The sequence below is a fragment of the Rhinatrema bivittatum genome, chromosome 2 (genome assembly GCF_901001135.1).
Source record: "Rhinatrema bivittatum chromosome 2, aRhiBiv1.1, whole genome shotgun sequence".
In the NCBI taxonomy this organism is placed as follows: domain Eukaryota; kingdom Metazoa; phylum Chordata; class Amphibia; order Gymnophiona; family Rhinatrematidae; genus Rhinatrema; species Rhinatrema bivittatum.
This window is the reverse complement of record NC_042616.1, coordinates 265,960,493-265,982,361: the sequence shown is the minus strand read 5'-3', so window position 1 is coordinate 265,982,361 and position 21,869 is coordinate 265,960,493. Positions and strand designations below refer to the sequence as shown.

At 42.8% G+C, this 21,869-nt stretch overlaps 1 protein-coding gene across 7 annotated transcripts in view; it reads left to right on the top strand.

Annotated features, from left to right (window-relative positions):
* Positions 1 to 21,869, top strand: part of HERPUD2 (HERPUD family member 2) — a 168,162-nt gene that overhangs the window by 115,484 nt on the left and 30,809 nt on the right. For all 7 annotated transcript variants that reach the window (XM_029589485.1, XM_029589484.1, XM_029589481.1 and 4 more), the window contains one exon: positions 14,634 to 14,745. In XM_029589485.1, coding sequence (XP_029445345.1) covers positions 14,634 to 14,745 — 112 coding nt within the window. The remainder of the gene's footprint in view (positions 1 to 14,633; positions 14,746 to 21,869) is intronic.

The following is a 21,869-nucleotide window of genomic DNA, read 5'->3' as shown; positions in this document are numbered from 1 at the left end:
AAGAATTTGAGATTTTCTCAATGTAAAACGATCTGCATTGTGATAGGCAAGGTGGCCATAGATGGAAGAGATAATACAGGATGTGGTCAAGCTAGTAGTAGGACACCTACACTGGCATAACAGAAATTCCTGAATAAAATTGCCCCCTGGTTCCAGAGTCTAGTAAAGTTTTGGTTTGAGCAGAGTGTTCACTGAAGATGAGACACTGGTATCACCAGTTGTGGAGAGGAGGCTGCATGGTCAAAAATTCTTCCCAACTATGGTTCTGTTCATGGCGTTCCTTGGTTTCTCAGGCAACTGCTAGAGAAATGTCCCTGTGCTGCACAGTAAAGGCAGAGGTTATACAGCCTTAGTCTTTTTCTCTTCTACAGAGAGCCGTGTGCTGCTCTGTTGCATGCAGGAGGCAGCCAAGAGAGAAATCAGATCTGAAGCAGGGGTCAGAAGCAGGCAAGAGTAGTCAGATTCAGAGCAAGGATCAGAACTAAGAGGTAGCCAAAAGGCAGACAGGACTATGAGGAGAAGGCATAGGAGACAGGGACACACAGTGCGCAAGGCAGGACCAGGAGAGAGCAAGGCAACATGGTATCAAGGCAGGGTAATGTGAAGATAAGACGAGCAATCCATGCTGCATGGCAGGAGGACCTGTTGCTGAGGTGCCAGCTGCAAGCACGGCTTGGGTTTAAATACTCAGCCAGCGCCAACGTCATCAGGGAGCAACGCTGCAGTTTTCCACCAGGGGACCATTAAGAGATGGTGTGTTTGTGTGTACGCACTTAAGAGGAGCCTTGGGGAAGACAGCATGGTGGCATCCTTGCTGCTGTGAGGCCCATGGCATTGGAGGATGAGTGCGGCTGATCGTAGGACATCCCTCAGCCAGCTGAAAAACCTATACATTGCACCATCCATCTTTCCCTCGATCTTCACAAGCCTCCCTGCCCTTGCCTTTGCAAGGCATCCCCACAACATAATATGTTACCAATTATTCTTTACTGCAGGGATCATGTTAGCAAAGTGATTTGCTGTGTTTCTTATGCTACAGATTGCTTAGCATGGCAACCAAAAAGTTCCACTTTGGTTTCATCAGATCACAAAACTTTCTTCCATGTATATGCAGTGTTCTCCAAGTGTTTCTGCACAAATGCTATGTGGCACATCATAGCTTCCTTTATGCCACCCTCTCAAAGGGGTTATGTTGCTGTCATAATTTTGAAATTGAGACTGGAAACATGTTGGCTATTCAATAGCCAGAGACTTTTGTAGTTCTTCTAAAATAATCTTAAACCATGAAGTGACCTTCTGTAGCGGTTTCCATAATCCAAAACTAATGACTTCGGAGGAACTACCTGATTAGAGATCTCTTGCTGGTGTCTTGACTGTTTCCACTTTTACATGATGGACCTGATAGTTCCCTAAGGGATATTCCCCCAATCTGTACCTTTTTGAATAATGTTCCCAGAATTCTTTTGGCAACTCCTTATTTGGCATGTTTTTATCTTTTCTTCAAATTCATGTCATACAACAGAAACAGATGAATTCTTCATCCAGGAGTATTTGAATCAGCTTAGCTCCCTTGACTGGATAATTGTGAGCTTTGTTTAACCTATTATAGGGCTTGCTAAGGCAATTTTTTGAACTGGAGCTAATTTGGTTTGCTGTGACAGTGTGAAAACTTACTCATTCAAGACTTTTTGATTTTTCTTTCTTAATTACTTCTAGAATATTTCTATAATTTCATGAGTATGTTGTGTAGATCAGTGAAACACATTCCTGCTTTAATGCATTTTAACTTGTATTTTTTAGACAATAGAATATGAAAAACATATAAGGGTCTGAAGTCTTTTATATAAGGCACTATATAAACTCCCTTCTCCCAACATACCTATTTACTGTAATAACTTGCCTTTGGCCAAGGGCCATGCACTAGAGCAGCTTCTAGAACCCTGCAAACATGAATCTTGAATCTGGCCTCTAGATATATTAAGCAATGACCATGATGCCTTCCCCCCTAAGTGCTATGAAAATGGTCTCTCTAGCATTCTTCAGTATTATTCAGTGTCTACCTACCACATTTAGGCAACAACACATTCTTGTACATATCCAGATCAGTCCAGACTCCTGGGTTTTGCATCCCTGCTAGCAGATGGAGATCAAGAAAGTTTTACTGATGTTGCTACATAACCTAGTATGCCACCTGCAGTCCCTCAGTATTTCTGAGTCTCCAGCAGATGGTAGATGGTGTAAAACCCGTAGTCTGTAGGAGAAAAAAAAAAACAAACCAAGAGAGAAAGAAGACTTCTGGATCCTTTCAGGGAGTTGTGAGGTCCTGGTGGGGCCATCCTACCTGGTCTGAGGTGAATGAACCTGGGGTTGGTGACACTTTTGTTTGGCTTGGTCCTAATTCTGAGGGGTGGACATCTGGTGGTCCAGATCCATCATCCCACACGAGGTAGCTTTGGAACCCACTGGCAGATCTGCATTATTGGCCTGAAGGAGCAGAGAAGTATCCCTTTTATTTCTTTTAGCCTGGGCTGAGGTGACTGTCTCCCTGGCTAAGTATGATGTGTGACTCGCGGCCTGGACTACATGGCAATGGTGTGCGGCAATTCTTGACATGCTTAACCATGTGGGCCTGTTGTCAGACTATCTCTCGAGGGGTGAAGGCACTTCAGGAGGGCATGCTGCTTCTGCTCCCAAGTCAGTGCAGAGGTCCAGTTCTGCCGCGGAGAATGTCTCGGTCAGCATGGGAAGGGCAGCCATCTTAAGTTCTTTCACAGGGCTGTCAGCAGGGAAAGCAGGTGAATCTCCTCCACATTTAACACCAGCACTTGCTGGTACCAGGGAAGACTGGTGGGACTTCCAGTTGGAGGATTTTCCTTTAAATCCTTTTGATATTGAGGATTTTTCCTTGGATCGGGATTTGGATGACTCCTAGGCCTTTTCTGCTGACTTTGTGTTACTTATGCATAAGGCATATTTAGCGAAGAAAGCAGCAGGGGTTTTCTCTAAGTCTCAGTGCAGAACAAAATAAAATGCTCAGAGGGTGTTCGGGTCAAGGTTCATCTGTCCTGGTGGACAGATGAACCTGATGGAGACACTGATGACTCAGATGATCCAGTAGCTGCAGCATGGTATTACCCAATTCCTGATTTGTAGAGAGGAACTCTAGCTTCAAGATCTTAATGAGTAGACTGACCTAGAGGGAGTGCATCCTGTCTTGGACAGGTTGCGCAGTCCAGCTAAAGCCTTTCCATTTCATAAGGCAGTGAGGAAGTTGATAGTTCGGGAGTGGGACACTCTGGAGTGTGGCTTAATGGTTGGCAGGGCTATGACTAAGCTTTATCCATATCCGAAGGAGATGGAGCTGTTGCGCTCCTGAAGGTCGACGCTTTGGCATTGGCGGTCACTAAGAAGACCGCTATTTCAGTATTTGTTTGCCAGTCTGTGAGATGTGCAAGATTGCAAATTGGAGGTCCATCTTAAGTGGATTTTTGAGGTCTCAGCCTTGGGCATACGAGCTGTGATCTATAGCAGTTTTATGCAGAGAAGCTTGTATGTGCTTGGTTCAGCAGTTGTAGGAGACGCAGGCAGAGCCATCTGTAAGCGGCTGGCATTGGGGTCTGCGGCGCAGCAGGTGGAGCGTCTTTAAACGGCTGTGACATATGGGGCAGATGCTTTCTATGACTTGGTCAGGACTACTTCCCAGATTATGATTATAGCGGTGTCGGCCAGAAGATTATTAAAGTTGTGCCACTGGTCAGTGGATGTTTGGAACAAGTCTCAGCTGGGGGCTCTTCCATTTAAGGGCAAACTCCTGTTCGGAGAAGACTTGGAGCAGATGATGAAGCATCTGGGAGAGAATAAGGTCCATGTCACTGGAAGACAAGACAAAGTGCAGGGGATTTTTCTTGCTCAGGCAAGGTTTCAGGACAACAGAAGGATTCGCCAAACTAAAGGCCCTCCAAGACCTCTGCAGCAAACCTCAGCCAGACCTCAGTCCCAGGGCCAGTCCTTTTGGGGTGGTCGGAAGCCATCCCAGGACAACCCTGGTAGGAGTGCAGGAGTTGCAAAGTTCTCGCAATGAAGTGAGAATGGTCCACTCTTTGGTTCTGGCTGTTGGAGGGTGCTTGGCGCTCTTACAAGGAGTGGGCCAAAATTGCTATGGACCAATGGGTCTTAAGTGAGATAAAAGATGGCTACACTTTAGAATCTGCACATCCAGTATGAGATGCATATATCTTTTCCCCTTGCACTCCTCACATCAAGTGAGAAACTGTTTGAGAGACAGGAGATTGTTTGCGGCATCTGGGTGCTGTAGTACTAGTTTGTGGCGAAGAGCAAAGGACAAGAACGAATTCCTTCTATTTCGTGGTCCCAAAAAAGGAGGGGACATTTCAACTGATTTTGGATCTGAAGAAGGTAAATGTGGCTGTCAGGGTTCCTGGGTTCCGCATGGAGGCCCTGAGGTCATTATAGCGGCAGTACACAAAGAGTGCTTGGCATCTTATAGAGACATATTTGCACATAGCCATCAAGCCAGAGCACCAGAGGTTTCTGAGGTTCATGATCCTAGCAGAACATTTTCAAGTTCAGGCCCTTCCCTTCAGTTTGACAGTGGCCCTTTGTACATTCACCAAAGTCATGGTGGTTGTGGCCATGGCCTTACAATGGGAAGGGGTGTTGGTGCATCCATATCTGGATGACTGGCTTATTCATGCAAAATCAGAGGACCTCTGTTGGCAGTCTCTTCAGAAGGTGCTAAGGTAGTTGAGGTCTCTGGGCTGGGTGGTAAACGTAGCAAAGAGCCATCTGGTTCCCTCTTAGACATTGGTGTATCTGGGAGCCTGGTCTGACACCTTGGCGGGGAGAATGTATCTGAAGGAAGATAGGTTGCTGAAGTTGCAGGGTCAGATTTAATTTAACTTATTTAACGTGTTTTGTATACCATCATTCGGTTTCGCCATCAGAACGGTTTACAAAGTCATGTAACAGGTTGTACAAACATCATCACAGTATCTTATTATGTAGTGTAAGTTGATTACATGTAATAGCTATTACTTGAAAGGCTCATTATATACAGTAAGGTATTACATATATACTGTTACATATAGGCTTGGTTAATAAGGGAGAGAGGAATGTATATAGGTTGGGTGCGATATTCTACATTTGGATCTTTACCCGCAGGGCTTAATAGTTCAAAGTATCTTTATATGAAGTAATACATACTATGAGGTGGGTTGGGTAATCCATTGTTAAGAATTCCTTGGTAGATCTGGGGATGTAGCGGTTAATACATAAAACTTACTTGCTAGTATGCCGTGGGTGTTGTGTTATGGTCCTATCTACAAATTAACCTATAAGATACAGCACATAGAAGAAAAAAGTTTTGATTACACAACATATTGATGTGAGGTATTGTGGCTCATTGTGCTTTTGGATTAACTGTTAGTATTTTCTGTGGTAATAGAAATCTCCCATTATTACTCCATTGCCAAATTGTTTAGCTTCTCTGATTTCTCTTAGCATTTCATCATCTGTCTTATCATTTTGGCCAGGTAGATGGTAGTATACTCTTATAGTTGTAAAATTGAAGAGCTCCAACAGCGCTCTGATGCAGAAAATGATCTAAACTCTTCTGAATGTTTTCTAGCCTTTCTTTAACTTCTAAAGATATGTGCCTAAAATGTTGTTGCACCAACTGATTAGTCTCAGAATTTCAGAATCTCTAGCTTTGTTTTTCTGTGTAACGTAAGCTATAATCTCTCCTCTCATTGCCACCTTTCTAGCTGTCCATAATATATCTGGGGAAATCTCTGGATTTATACTAATAATTCTTGCCCTCTGTTTTTTAGCTGTGCAAAAAATTTGTATCAAGATTCAGGAACAGATTAAGATGCAATTTGAATATTTTAGATGGATAGAGATTGATGCATGATCTGATAGTCATAGTACCAATTTTCATGAGACTTTACTAATGAAAACATGGATGTAGAGACAAATATAATCTTTTGAAGAATAACTATCACATAGCTTAGAATAATATGAAATATCTAACATTTTGGTCCTGGGGAAATTCTGTGCTACTGTGGAGCACAGAATTCCCACAGAATTCTCCTCCAATGCAGCTGCGCCAAATTTGGCAGGCCCCCCCGGCGTGTTGTGAGCGGAATCAGTCCCGCTTGCAGTGAAGATGGAGCAGGTCCCGGCATGCTGCAAATGAAGGCCATCCCACTCACTGTGCACACCTGGGACTGCTTCATCTTTGCTGCATGCAGGATAGGATCTGCTCTCGGCACACTGGGGCCTGTTCCATCTTTGCGGCGAGTGAAGGCCATTCCTCTTGCAGCAAAGATGGAGCAGGCCCCGATGAGAATGTGTGTGTAAGACTGCGAGCCTGGGGGATGAGAGAGAGAGATCATGTGTGAGGGTCTGTGGGTGTGGGTGCCAGAGAGGGAGTCTGTGAGAAGATTGTGAAGGAGTGTGTATATGCGTGAGAGATTGAGAGCTGGTGTGTGTGAAAAAGGGATTTTATGAACATGAGGTTGCTTGTTTGTGAGAGAGGGAGCCTGTGAGGGTGTGTGTGTGTGAAGGGATGTGTGTGTGTCTGAGACAGAGAGAGGGGGGGGGCCTATGTGTAGGTGGGAGTAAGCAACAGAGGGAGCCAGTGTGTAGGAATGTGTGCGAGAGACAGGTAGCCCGTGTGAGGGTGTATGCATGAGAGAAAGGGAGCCGGTGTGTGTGAGAGAGAGGGGGGGAGTCTGTATGAGGGAGTATGTGTACATATGAGAGAGAGGGAGCCTGTATATGAGATTGTATGTGTGAACTAGAGAGAGGGAGCCTGTGTGTGTGTGAGTGATAGAGGGATAGAAGGAGCTTATGAGAGGGGTCAAACTCTGGGAGTAGAGAGAGGGTGACTGGAAATCAAAAGGTTCCAGGTATGGAGAGTGGGAGATTTTTTTTAATCCTTATTACTTTTCATTTTTGGATGCTGTTTTGCAATATTTATAAAGTGCTCACAGTAATTCATAAATCAATTCACAATATCTCCCCACTCCACCTAAGCAGCCAACTACGTCCTCATTCTTCAGCTAGACCCATCAGAGGAGCATATAAAGGCACACTCTATGTTCCCTCAACAAAATCCTCGCTTCAGAAACGTGCCATATCTACAGCAGGCCCCATTCAATGGAACGCGCTCCCGCCAGATATCAGTCTAGAGATCTGCCACTCTACATTAAAAAAGAAACTTAAAACCTGACTCTTTAAACAAGCTTTTCCAGGGCCATAAGCACTTTTTCCCCCTACAGCCAGCAAGAGTTCACCAGTGCATACCCTAGGTATCCTGTACCCTGTATCCAATCTCTTGCTGCAGGACTCATGTGACATTTACTGTTTTGCTTTTATGTTTTTGTTTTTGTTTTTTGCTGCTCAATGAGACTTGTTAGCAAATATGTTTACATTACAATGTTAATTTTGAACTAGTTTACCCTGTTCCAAGTTCCGTAACCTTGTTCTATGTAATGCCTCTAGGCAAAATTTATGTTCTGTTTCAATGTAAACCGATGTGATCGGTATTTCATACAGGAACACCGGTATAAAAAAAAAAATCTTAAATAAATAAATATTTTGTTTGGGAAATATTAGAAAAAAAATCTGAGTTTTTAATTATTGGATATTCTAATCAGCTGTTTTGACATTCTTTTTATTAGTATGATTTTAATATTATGAATAATTGTTTATATATCTAGATTTTATTACACTACATAATAAAGTTGGGCTTGTTGCAGTTTTCAGTTCACTTTTTGTTGGCAAGTTTTGAGTATTTGAGAGGGAGGAGCGCCAAATTATTAGTCTGCCCTGGGCACCCAAAATATGTTCAGTTCTGCCTAAGCTTGACACAAAATTAGCCTCACCTGCCACTGAGTGACCCTCATTCCCTCCTCTTCTCCTCCCCCCTCTGCTGGTCCTGCTGCCTGGCCATGTTGCTATGACTGTCTCCACTCTCTCACCCGGGCCCCATCTAGAGCATAGGAGCTAGAGACTCCTGCTGCCTTCCTGTAACCCAGCTTGTTTCCCTGGCTTGCTTACTCCTATCCTGCTCATGCTGATCTCCAGCTGCTGCAGCCACCAGTGTTGCTCGATCTCATTGAGTATCAGGAATGGACACTAGTACTGCACTAAAAAAGGTAAATAGATAGTGTGGGTTTATTGGTGGGATTGCTCCTCCTAATTGTTAAATGTTGAAATTCTTGGCCTTATTTTGGGGGTATTGGGGTTGGGAGTATCATACTGTTGGATTTAAATGGGTGAGAGGTGGGGGAGCATTGGAGAGAAGTGTGTGCATTGCAGTTCTGCTGGGCTTGGGCCTAGGGAAGAAGGGCAGTGGGGAGAAGAAATGGGGGGCCAGGGCAGGAATAATATATGTATGTGGAAGCGGAAGGACACAATCAGTGAAAACTTTACTCGGCCATCCAGTTGTTCGGAATTTTCATAGTAGAAAGTTGACAACCCTATACCTGATTGAAATTGCCTCTTAAAACAATTACATGGAAATTGACTGCTGAGGGTAACCAACTTTGAGAAAAATGTACAACTATAGAATTTGGTGCATGCATAGTACCAAGCAAGAACTTTTTCTGATACATAATGCCACTTTAATACAAAATGACCTTCTAGATCTGTTGTTTCCATTGAGAAGGGCAAATTTTTATGCAACAGAGTAATCATGCCCCTTTGCCGATTAGAGTAAGACATATTGGCTCATCCAGTGCCACTTAAACTTTTTATGCTCTTAGTTAAATGAGTTTCTTGTAGAAATACATTATGAGCTTTTTTAAACTTAGCGAGAAGTGGTTTTCCCCCTCTTTTTTTGGTAAATAGATACCATCTAGAGAGTCAAAGAAAATATCTTATGAAACAAATCGGAAGGTGGTCCCACGTAGCCAAGGCAAAAAACACAAAGGGGGGACTACCTTACACCGTGGAAAACTTTTTATTAAAATTGCCCGACTCAAGACTCAAGCTGAGTTTCGCCAAAAAGGCTGCATCAGGGGCTAAAACAATCAAGAACAATAAATATTACCACAACCATACTCTATAATAAAGATTATTATACAATCTGCTAAAAGATAGATAATTGCTTATCTCTATATCCCTCTGCCAATATAATCTACAATCATAACATACATGTGCAACATACATATTTAAATCATTAATATGCAACGTGACCCATTCACTCTATTTAAGACTAATGATTTTTTTAAAAAACTGAGATCATTACCTTTGTGCAGTAACCGTATTCTCACAGCTACAAATGTCAGTATATCAATCTGAACATTAGCCGTTGCAGTAAAGCTAAATAGAAAATAATGCTGTTTATAAAAATGATCATTAGAAATCACAAAATACTAAAAGTTTAAAAATAAAATGATATGAAGTTACATATACAATAATATATCAATAAATAGTATTAAAATGAACCTTATGTATATCAAATCTCACATAAAGGCTATAAATATTCATATAAAAGAACAGAACAAACATGATAAACACATCTAAAACTAAAAATTATGAAGGCAGCAATCAAAATATTAATGTGAGATCAACGTTAGTTCACTCTAAAGTTCTTTTGTCTGAATAATACCATCATAGCCTTATACAAATACATAAAAAATCATAAAATGTATATATTAAAATTGCAGACATAAATAGCCATAAATCTAAATAATTAAAGTTAGACATCAAATAGGACAATATTGTATCAACAAAATAATGATTCAGTATTCATGACATGTTACTTATAGTGAGTAGTGATCCAACTAATTCACACTAAGCAGATTTTAGCGCTAAAATTTTTTTTTTTTAAAAAATGGCAATTCCATTAGACAAATTGTAAATGTTGTCATTTATATAGTGAACTTCAGAAACAAACCGCGCCAAACCTGCGATCATGACATAAATGCATCTAGTTATATGTAACACGTTGGACCAATAGTATTTGTAACACTCTGGGACGTTTTCCCTTCCCTCTTTTAAGTGTCAGTTTTTTAAAAAAAAACCATGCAGTAAATTAATATGGTTTTCTGAGGAAATGACGTAATGTCTTTTGGTGTGGTGAAAATAGCTACGCTCTTGACTAACATATAATTGCTTTTACTTAGAATATTGTTTCTCTATCTCATTTTTCGTTTATTTTTTGTCACTTTACTCTGTCCTTATATTGTTTTCACTGACATGATTGACACATTTTGCAGGAAATGATGTCATAGTTTTTTGGCGCGGTTTGTTTCTGAAGTTCACTATATAAATGACAACATAGCGGAGGACTCTTCTTAGTTGCAGTGCCATTTTTTGTGAGATGTTTCCTTGATAAGGTAAAGAAGCTAGCCCTAAGAATTTTTTTTGAATCAACAGCTTGAAGTCTTTTCTTTGTCTTTCCATAGAGTAGCTTGTTTAGTATCAGTTTATATGTTTTAAAATAACCTAGTGATCGTCAAAGGAATAGCTTAATGATTTTTATTCATGTTTAACGTTATGTCCCAGTAGTTATAAAATGTTTTTATATAATTTACAATTTGTCTAATGGAATTGCCATTTTTAAAAAAAAATTTTTAGCGCTAAAATCTGCTTAGTGTGAATTAGTTGGATCACTACTCACTAAAAGTAACATGTCATGAATACTGAATCATTATTTTGTTGATACAATATTGTCCTATTTGATGTCTAACTTTAATTATTTAGATTTATGGCTATTTATGTCTGCAATTTTAATATATACATTTTATGATTTTTTATGTATTTGTATAAGGCTATGATGGTATTATTCAGACAAAAGAACTTTAGAGTGAACTAACATTGATCTCACATTAATATTTTGATTGCTGCCTTCATAATTTTTAGTTTTAGATGTGTTTATCATGTTTGTTCTGTTCTTTTATATGAATATTATTTATAGCCTTTATGTGAGATTTGATATACATAAGGTTCATTTTAATACTATTTATTGATATATTATTGTATATGTAACTTCATTTCATTTTATTTTTAAACTTTTAGTATTTTGTGATTTCTAATGATCATTTTTATAAACAGCATTATTTTCTATTTAGCTTTACTGCAACGGCTAATGTTCAGATTGATATACTGACATTTGTAGCTGTGAGAATACGGTTACTGCACAAAGGTAATGATCTCAGTTTTTTAAAAAAATCATTAGTCTTAAATAGAGTGAATGGGTCACGTTGCATATTAATGATTTAAATATGTATGTTGCACATGTATGTTATGATTGTAGATTATATTGGCAGAGGGATATAGAGATAAGCAATTATCTATCTTTTAGCAGATTGTATAATAATCTTTATTATAGAGTATGGTTGTGGTAATATTTATTGTTCTTGATTGTTTTAGCCCCTGATGCAGCCTTTTTGGCGAAACTCAGCTTGAGTCTTGAGTCGGGCAATTTTAATAAAAAGTTTTCCACGGTGTAAGGTAGTCCCCTTTGTGAAAGAAAATATCTTTACACGAGTTGTTACCATAAAACTTAAATGTTCACATGGCTTTTTGACCTGCAAGCAACAGATCAACCAGTCAAGTTTAGGATTAGACACCCCATCCCAAATGTCTATCAAAAGGTTAGATGCACAGCAGTGAACCCAACTGTAGTGTTCCTGAAGCATTAATGCTTATACTTGTATGCATATCCATACACTTCATATCCACCCTTACCAACTACAGATAAGAGACCACACCACAGACATGACAAAAAAACAAACATATAAACAAAATATTCCAAGGGACTTTATCAGCAGCAGCCAACTCCTGTCCTGAAGAAAAACAGGTTGTCTTTTCAAGATATCCACAAGGAATATGGATATGAAAGATTTGCATACAATGGAGATCAATCAGAATTTGTGCTCGATTTGCAGGTGGCTCCATTTCTAATGGCAGACCCAAATTCTCTGGAAGCCAACTAGCTGAATCAGTTCAGGATCCTTCACATTTTTCAGGAAGACCAATAATAACAAATTTTCTCCTCTTCAATTTTCTTGGTCTTCTATTCTGTCTCTTAAAGTATTTTCCTTCTGTAAAACATGATGTTGAATCATAAACTGCGCTGTCACAGCCTCTTGAATTGCAACACGATCTAGTTATCTTATGTATGTCTTTTGAAATGTTCTTAAATCTCATCTAAATAGGATAGCAGTTTCTTAAGTCTGTCTTCCAAAATTGCCATAACAATTTTAGAGATTTCTTTAATCATGTCATCCTGAAATCATTAGTGTTTTTCAGCTTCACGCACCATCTTGTTTGCACTGTGCTTGTTCTTGTCTCGTGTTGTCTGCAAGGGTTTTGCTGACATTCCTTCCAATCTTCATTTTATACATTTTTCCTTGTCCTCCCTTTTTCACCACCAACCTTTTCCCCATCCCTTCATCTCTCCCACTGTTAATTTATGCAGCTATATTTTAATTGTTTATTCTCTGTTTGATTTTTGTAAACCGTTATGATGGCTGCACCGAATGACGGTATATAAAACCGAACAAATAAATAAATGCCTAGATATCAACCAGTCTGAGGAGGAAACAAATTTGACATTTAACAGCCATAAATATGGAGACACAAATTTAACTAATATCAACTGACACTGGCTAAGCTTCACCAGCTCATGACCTCTTAGCTGCACTTTATCACCAGAATTCCATGAGGTAGATTTCTAGGATTGTGATAAATTGCAGGAAGATCTTGTGAGATTGGGAGAATGAATGTCTAAATGGCAGATGAAGTTTAATGTAGACAAGTTCAAGGTGATGCATATAGGGAAAAATAACCCTTGCTGTAGGCATCATTTATTTATTTATTTGCTTTTATATACCGACATTCGTTGGTGTACATCACACCGGTTCCCATCATAACAACTGGAATAGTATGACAAGAGGTCGTACTATTTTACATTTTAACATTAACTGTGATTAGTACTAAGTATACATTAAACATTATAACATTGTGGTTAGTACTGGTACTAATGATACAATGAAACGCTAATTTTGGATGCAAACTTTATAATGAGTGGCAAAGAGCCTTGTGGGGTGAACATGTAGCAGGAGTAACATTTGGCAGGAATAGCGATGGATGTTAAAAGGAAGGTTAATGGGGAGGGAAGTCTCAATATTGGATGCCGAAAGTACAATGATTGAAATAGAGTCTAGGAGGTGATGTCTGCAGGGGGGGAGAATCATGGTTTAATTGGGAGCTGAGGGTGAGGAGAGGGGTGGGGGTTAGGTTGTGTGATGGTAGGCGTTGAGGAATAGCCATGTTTTAAGTTTCTTTTTGAATGAGTGGATGGAGGGGTCCAGTCTGAGATGGGAGGGAAGCTTGTTCCAGAGGGTGGGGCCAGCTACAGAGAAGGTGCGTTGTCTGGTGGAGGTGAGGTGTGCTTGTTTAGTGTGGGGAATGAGTAGGCCCGTGTTTTGAGATCACAGGTTTTTCTGGCAGTGGTGTAGTTGAGGAGGGTCATTGGTCCACTTGGTTTTTTGGTTGTTGATGGTTTTGTGGAGTATGGTGAGAATTTTGTATTGTAATCTGTGTGATATGGGGAGCCAGTGGAGTTCTTTTAGTAAAGGGGTGATATGTGAGGAACGGTTGATGTTTGAGAGGGATCTGGCTGCTGTGTTCTGAAGCAGCTGGAGAGGTCATAGTGGATAATACATTGAAATTGTCAGCTCAGTGTGCTCAGGCAGTCAAAAAAGCAAACAGAATGTTAGGTATTAGGAAGGGAATGGCAAATAAAATGGTGGATGTCATAATGCCTCTATATTGCTCCATGGTAAGACCACACTTTGAATACTCTGTGCAATTCTGATCACCGCATCTCAAAAAAGATATATTTGCACTGGAGAAAGTACAGAAAAGGGCAACCAAAACGATGAAGGGCATAGAAAGGCTAAAGAGGTAAGGGCTGTTTAGCTTGGAGAACAGATGGCTGTGGAGGGATGTGATTAGAGGTCTGCAAAATCATGAAAGGATTTGAACGGGTAAATGTGAATCAGATATTTACTCTTTCAGATAATAGACTAGGGGGCACTCCATGAAGTTAGCAAGTAGCACATTTAAAGCAAATCAGAGAAAATTCTTTTTCACTCAATGCACAATTAAGCTTTGGAATTCATTGCCAGAGGATGTGGTTAAGGAAGTTGGTGTAGCTGGATTTAAAAAAGTTTTGGATAAGTTCCTGGAGGAGAAGTCTATAAACTGCTAGTAATCAATAAGGAATAGCCACTGCTTGTTATCAGCATTAGTACCTTGGGATCTATTTAATGTTTGGGTACTTGCTATGTACTTGTGACTTGGATTGGCCACTGTCGGAAACAGGATACTGGGCTTGATGGACCCTTGGTCTGAGCCAGTATAGCACATCTTATGTTCTTATGTTAAGTGAGTGCATTGGGCATATAAAAATCCTACCAACTTGTGCCACCTTTGACTTAAAGGTGAAAGGTTCTATAATCCTTTTGACCATTCAGTGCTCCATGAGTTAAATTAATATTCAACATGTATTATGTTACATTTTTATAACATCAACTTATTTTTTTTAAATCAGAGGTTGAAAGATTTTTTTTTTTAATTATTTTAAACAGGCATCAAGCAGGATGGTTTCCTTTTAGGCAAGATGGCGGCCAGCAACAAGTAATTAACAATGCAGATGGGAACCGTGATGGCCAAATTGTTAATCCTGAGTTGCAGGAAATGGTAAGTGCAAGCAAACTTGATGCTAAAACGATTCAGTCTGTGCTTAAACTTTCCCTCTATTTTGATTAGTTATAATCGCATTATGTTTATTTTAAAAAAGGCAAAAGCCCAGCAAATTCTTTATTCCCCTTCCTCCCCCCACTCCTGAAAAAAATTGTGCTGGGCAGCATTTAATAAGTGCTGTTTAAGGGGGTGTGTGTGTGTAGTTTTAAAATCCTCTCCAGTAAAGCCCTCCACCAAACTCTTTTTTTTCTCGTAGATAAGCAGCATGAATTAGCTATACTGTCTGGGACGTCCTCCATGCCATTAGGTGGCGGAGCTCTCAAAGCTGAAAACTTAAGTCTGATAATGAGGTATTCCTCCTTGCATGATCCTGCGCTGCCTCAAGTCTCCTCAGTCTGTTTTTTTCTGCGCGACGGAGCTCTTCTCACGTTTTTCTTTTTAAGAGAGAGAAAAACAGAACAGATTCATCAAACAGCATGGAAGTACTAGCTGCCCTTATGAGAAGTGAATAATTCTTCTCCGGGCACACCTCTCCCAGTCGTTAGACTTTATATCGAGCCTCCTCGGTGGACCTCCCGGTTCGCCTGGGCCAGTGCCGAGGAGAGCTCCGGGGACGCAAGGGCTCAAGTCAGTCGACATGCTGACGCATGGGCACGTCGAAGCGCTGACTTATTTCTTCATCGACGCATCGGAGAGCATGCCGGGGCACTGATGCATCGGTCGGCTCACCGATGTGGCTGCCGGCGCACTGAAGCACCAACGCGTCCACCAGTGCACTGAAGCAGATGTGCGCGGGGGGACACCGAAGCCCTGAACCGGGATGCGTGCACTGGGGCTCTGAAGCAGGCGCGCCAAAGCACCCACGTGTCCATGGAGCTCCGAGACACTGACGCCTCCACCGACAAACCGAGGCACGAGCATATCTGCAGGCTTGCCGGTGCGCTCGCAGCAGCACAGTGTCCGCAGGCACTAGGATGCGACCACCGGGCATGCCAGCAGGCTGCCGCGTTCGCCAGCTACCCAGCCAATCGGCGGTGCACCGATGCGGGACTGGCCAGGATCGACCAGTGGGCCCTACATTACGATGCCTGCGCGCGTGCCGTTGAACGACAGAGCGGCTCGCTGCCAACGCTGACTCATCGTATGTGATGCCTCTGGACTGCCCAGGGATCCTGGTCGGGGCGTGGGCACCCGCGGATCCTTCTTCCAGTGGTTTGTCAAAAAAAAAGAGAAGAGGGGTCCTTTTTCTTCTTCAGACACCTGCTGGGTTCAAGGCTCAAGAACCCTTCCATGAGGACATAATGGCATTTGGGACACATCTTGACCCAGAATACTACACGGAGTCATTCAGCTGGCGTCATTGCACCCAATTGGCACTGCAGCTCAGCCATGGTGCTACATTCAGCGGACAGAATACCTCAGAATGTTTCCAACTACCAGGGCTCTTACAGCTTGTAACTATTGTAGAGCGCCAACCTCAACAGCCACCCGACGGGACTTGCTCCCCCTGCAGTTGCCATATCGTAGCCTTCTGCAGCCGCTGGTTCTCCTCCGCCATCTTCCTATACAGGAATTTTCTCCGGGCACTCCTATCCGTAGGGGTAGTTTTCCACAGATTGCTTCACACCCTGCTGCACTATGGTGTGACTGGTCTCTCCTTTGTCGGATCCATCTCATTGACTTCCGGAAAAAAGAGGGACACAGCCTCGACGTGGGAACTCGTATACTCCGTGACCCACACAACAGATGTTTGGAATGTTACAGAGTATTCCCGACACCCGGGCGTTGCCTACTAAAAAAAACAACAAACCAGCCGGGGGCATCCTCTTCCTGAGGGCGGCTGACTTCCTATCAAGTATGACGTAAAAAAAAAAAAAAAAAAGTACCCCAGGCAGGGAAAGAGCATGTCTCAGCCCTTTTGATCGAAGAACACTCCAATACACAGTACTGCACACGACAATAAAAATAAAAAGCCACATGGGTTGTGTGGTGTGGTCTTCCATGCATTTCTCCAGTCTCTGAAGCCTCTGTCCCAGGTCACTTAAGAACATAAGAAAATGCCATACTGGGTCAGACCAAGGGTCCATCAAGCCCAGCATCCTGTTTCCAACAGTGGCCAATCCAGGCCATAAGAACCTGGCAAGTACCCAAAAACTAAGTCTATTCCATGTAACCATTGCTAATGGCAGTGGCTATTCTCTAAGTGAACTTAATAGCAGGTAATGGACTTCTCCTCCAAGAACTTATCCAATCCTTTTTTAAACACTTGATTTTGAGCACTACATATTATAGCCAAAACTTCACGTTAACTTCTTCAATTATATGAAGATTTAGATGTTTTTCAGGGAAATCCACTGCCAACACCATGACTGTGGGTCATTGACCTTCCTTACAGACGAGAACGGCTGTGCTATTAAATGACGAACCATCCTTTCTTCCCAACAATCTTATTGGTGACAAATGGGCAAAAACAATCGAGGTTCTAGTGTACAGTAACACCTAGCGATCAAAACGAACCCTGAGTCAAACAAAAAAAAACAACAAAACAACCCAGGTTTCAATCGCCACTCAGAAATTACCAAAAGCAAATTGCCTCTCCCTCTCCAAAATTACATGCAGTGAACAACTTTCCTCACTTATAGAAACGGAAAATAGTCATGTCTCTGTCCGTGGATGATTCATCAAATCATATTGCCGGACGATTTTTTATCTATATCGTCTTTACCAACCATATTGGTTTACTGACCTACTGGTGTCGAGCTCAACCTTCACATTCGCAGGGAAAGTGGTGGCGTTCTCGAGCCCCCTGCCAGCCTCCACGAGCTACCACTTTTTCTAAGACGCCCTATTCTCACCACTTATAATAGAAAGTGGGCTTCCCCACTTCATTCTATCTCAGGACACAGGTCAATTGACCTTTACTCTTGGTGTTCTACGGAGGTACTCTCTCTCAGCTTCTTTCTTACCATACCTGTACTGCCTGGCCCACCGCAATCCGCACTACAGGCTTCTGATACAGGAGATCAATCCTCTCCTCCCACATAGAGCTACTCCCCTTGAAATGGAGTACGATAGCCTCCGTCAAACCCGAACCTTCGTTTTTCTCAGAAGATACCCAATGAGGAACGGATCCTCGGCATCATGAGTTTGTCACCAAAGATTCCACGGTGGTACTGCCATGCCCCTTTTATTGACATGGGATCCAGATATTTTCCCCTACCTGGATGACTACCTGCGGGTGGCCGCTATACAATCCACCCTGCTACCAATCTTCCCATGCACTTCTTCTTGCCTAATCCACACTACTCGTGTACGCAGAATCCCATCTGCGACACACACAGGCTTCAACCCGAACACAAGCCCTGGCAAGATGTATTGATCACACTGCAAGCGACCACCATGGACCTCAGCCCGATGAGTCCTTACCATTCTCAGTCACAAGACATCCTCAGTCTATCTCGCACCTCATCTTTCCTCTGGTGCTGGCTCACTCCCTCTCAAAAGCCACAGAGACTTGAAGTGATGGCGGGACACATTGGCGTTACCTGCAGGCTTGCCCCATCCCAGTTCATACGCCACTACCGTGCACACCCACTTATGGATTCACAGACTGTACCCACTTAAAGCAGGTGTGACAGATAACCCGCCCGGAGCTTCAGGCTCGACCCGCTCTTCGGACATTCGGTGGGGGGGGGGGGGGGGACCTTTCGTAGACTCATCCTGGTGCTCCACCCAATCGCGTTTTTCCATTCTGCTTCGCCAAAGAAGGACTGTCAGGTTCCGGATTCCCTGCAGAGCTCCAGTAGAAATCCTCGAACGAGTGGGAAGCAGATCCATCTCCCTGTGTTTCTATTTTCTACCTGCAGTAAATAACTTCTAGGCATTCAACTTTACTTTTCATACCCTCGACTGGATACTTTCAAGTAGCATCAACTTAAAAAAAAAAAAAAAAAAGGAACGGAAAGATGCACTGGGCGTTTTTTCCCGTCTCGACCTCTTTGCATCTGAGCAGCCCAATATACTCGACCTATTTGCTAACGCTGCCTAACCGCCCGTCCTCTCACTGGTCACAGTCCTCATAGACTGAGACAAGGTCTACTCCCATTACCGTCCTTCCTGGAGCTATCCAGAACTACATTGCAGATTGCGAGAGCCTAAATTTAACGCTTATGCGTCAAACCAGTCATAATATGCCTCCCTAATGCAGTTATCGTTAGCCCACCAATCCCTCTGAGCAACATCCAACACCTTCTCGCCCAAATGGTAATTGCTACGCCGCTTCACCCATTGAAAATTGCACAGCTCAGGTCCCAGATCCAGGGTTCTTTCCCTAAGCTTGAAGTTCTTCTGCTCTCCTTGCAGAACACACTCTCCTTCACAGAAACTACCAAAATAAAAATTCACACTACTCCTTCGAGTGTTTTTGCTATCAGCATAGGTCCACCAGACCGTCTCCAGTCTTCCTCCACCTCCTTTGCCGCAGCCCTCTGACCAGCTTCGGCTTGGACATACCTCAGTGCCATGACCCTTGCCATTCCCCCTTCAATCTGTCTGCTCTCTGTCCCCGCTCACTTCCAAGTTGATATCGGGGATCTTGTGTTTTCTGGTTACAAAACCTATAGGTTGAAAGCCTGTAATTCCATGGGACACAACAGGGTGCCATAGCACATTCATGCTCCCACCACGGGGAACCTTTCACACTTCTCACCCCATGTCCCTCACCTGAAGGCTGCCTTTTTGATTGCCTCTACCTCCGCCAGGCACATCGGCAAACTGCAACTCATCGTGGGTTAACCATCCTGTCAGATTTCACCATGACAGGGTTGCGCTTCATGCACATCCTGCCTTCCTCATACAGATGCTTGTCAGCTTCTGCATCAACCAATCCATCGCCTCCTGGTTTTTATCCAAAAACCTCTGGCCTGCCAGGGCGAGCATACCTCCATATGCTATTTTGTAACCATACATTCACGTTTCACAACGTTACAATCCTTCTGACTACAGAAACCTACAGCTCTTCGTCTCCTTTAACCCGAATGCCCAAGCCGCCCTATCTTCAATGACACTCTCTTGACTTGAATCTCGGACTGCTTCTTCTCTGCTGTTAGGCTGCTATTTCATACACCACGTCCATACTATACTTGATTCACTGGACCATCTCCATGAATGACCGACCATGGTACTTGCAATACAACCCCAGGGTCCTCACTATATCTGATAACCTCCCGCTACCGCTTTACGAAAAGAGTGTGGATGACGCACACAGGACAGATACAATTCCCGGGTAGCACATATCTGAACCTGTACAACACCACCATAATAAAACTGTCCGCCTATGGTCTAAGCCTTGAGCGCATTTTTCCTGGTTACATCAGGGGCACATGATATGGGCTATATGTACTCAATATATTAGCTGGGGACTCCCAGACAGCATGGCTAATTCATGCTGCTTATCTACGAGAAATGGTGTTTTCTGTAGATAGCAGATGAATTAACCATGCTGACCCTCCCGCCTCCCCGGACAGTTTTTCACTTTGCATCTCAACTTGCTTTGAGGCAGCGCGGGATCATGCTAGCAGGCGCGCCTCACTATCAAAGTTAAGTTTTCAGCTTTGAGAGCTCCGCCACCTAGTGGCATGGAGGACATCCCAGACAGCATGGCTATTTCATCTGCTATCTACGGAAAATACTGTTTATGGTGAGCAAACTTGCTCTTCTCAATTGACTTAGGTGGTAGCAGCATCTAGTTTTGTGTTTGCTGCACTGCTATATCTTTGAAATGCGTGGGTTGGAGGGCAGAGAAGATAAAAGTTCCGGGGGCGCCTCCTTGCAGCCGTCACCGCTCCTCCCTTTCCGTGGAAATCCCCCTCCCTCCCCTCCATGCAGCGCCAGGCTCTGAGAGCGAGGAGAAGGCATGAATGAGGCGTCGAGAGCCCCCCGGGGCGGGCAGGGCAAGGCAGACTTCATCTGCAGAAGGTTTCCCGTGCTTGTGATCGCTCTGGTGCTACTTACTGTTCTGATTCTGGCTTTGATTCTGGGTATAATAGTCCTGGCAGTTACCCAAAGCAAGGCTTCTGCAGATCCCTCGCCCCGTCCTCCTCCTGCAGATCCCTCGCCCCGTCCTCCTCCTTCAGATCCCTGTGCAGACGGCTGGATCTGGTACAGAAGCAAATGTTATTTTTTTCTCTGAGAACTCAAGAGATTGGGACACGGCCCAGAGCTTCTGCACCTCTCACAAAGCCTCCCTCGCTCACATCGAGACCCGGCAGGAACTGGATTTCACAATTCGCCATAAAGGTTCCTCCGATCACTGGATCGGTCTGAGAAAAGAGCAAGGGCAGCCGTGGAGATGGACGGATGGATCGGAATTCAATAACACGTTTAGCATTTCACAGGAACCGGGTTGTGCCTACCTGACTGGCAGCGTCAGGAGTGCAAACTGCCTCATGTACAGAAACTGGATCTGCACCCAGCCAGAGCAGCACCGTTTTTAGGAAGAGCTTGAAAGGGACTTTCATTTACAAATGTGTGTCTGCATTCAACCTTACCGCTTCCTGCAAAAACTGTAAATACTACAACCCTGTTTGAATTATATTTAATGCTGTTACCTATCTTAATCTTCCTGCCCTTCTTCGCCAAGTTCTAGTCACCCTGTTACATGTAACTGCCTTTTCCGCACCATTGTTCTAGTTTATGTTTATTATGCACCCCTGTTTTATGTGAACCAGCATGATGTGACTGCGGTCTCAAATGCGGTATATAAAAAAAAAAAATCCGAAATAAATAAATAAATAAATATAGCCGAGTAGGACTTAAATTTCTGTAACCGAAAGGAGGAAATTTGCTGCTCACATGAGAGCTATTTCTAGTGTTGCTCTTTAATGTCACTATTTTGCCTCTAAGCAAGGAGAAAAGGTAAATTTTCTATGGGGTGCATTAATCAGTGAGCATTATTCCTTAATGTAGTGAGATACGTACAGAATACTAAACCTTGGAAGGAGCAGCATTTTAAAAATAAGATAATAGCACATACAGCTGATGATAAAATAGCAGGTTTAATAGGATAAGATGAAAATGTTATGTTCTTTGCAAACTTTTTTTTTTTTTTTTCCCCGAAGGGG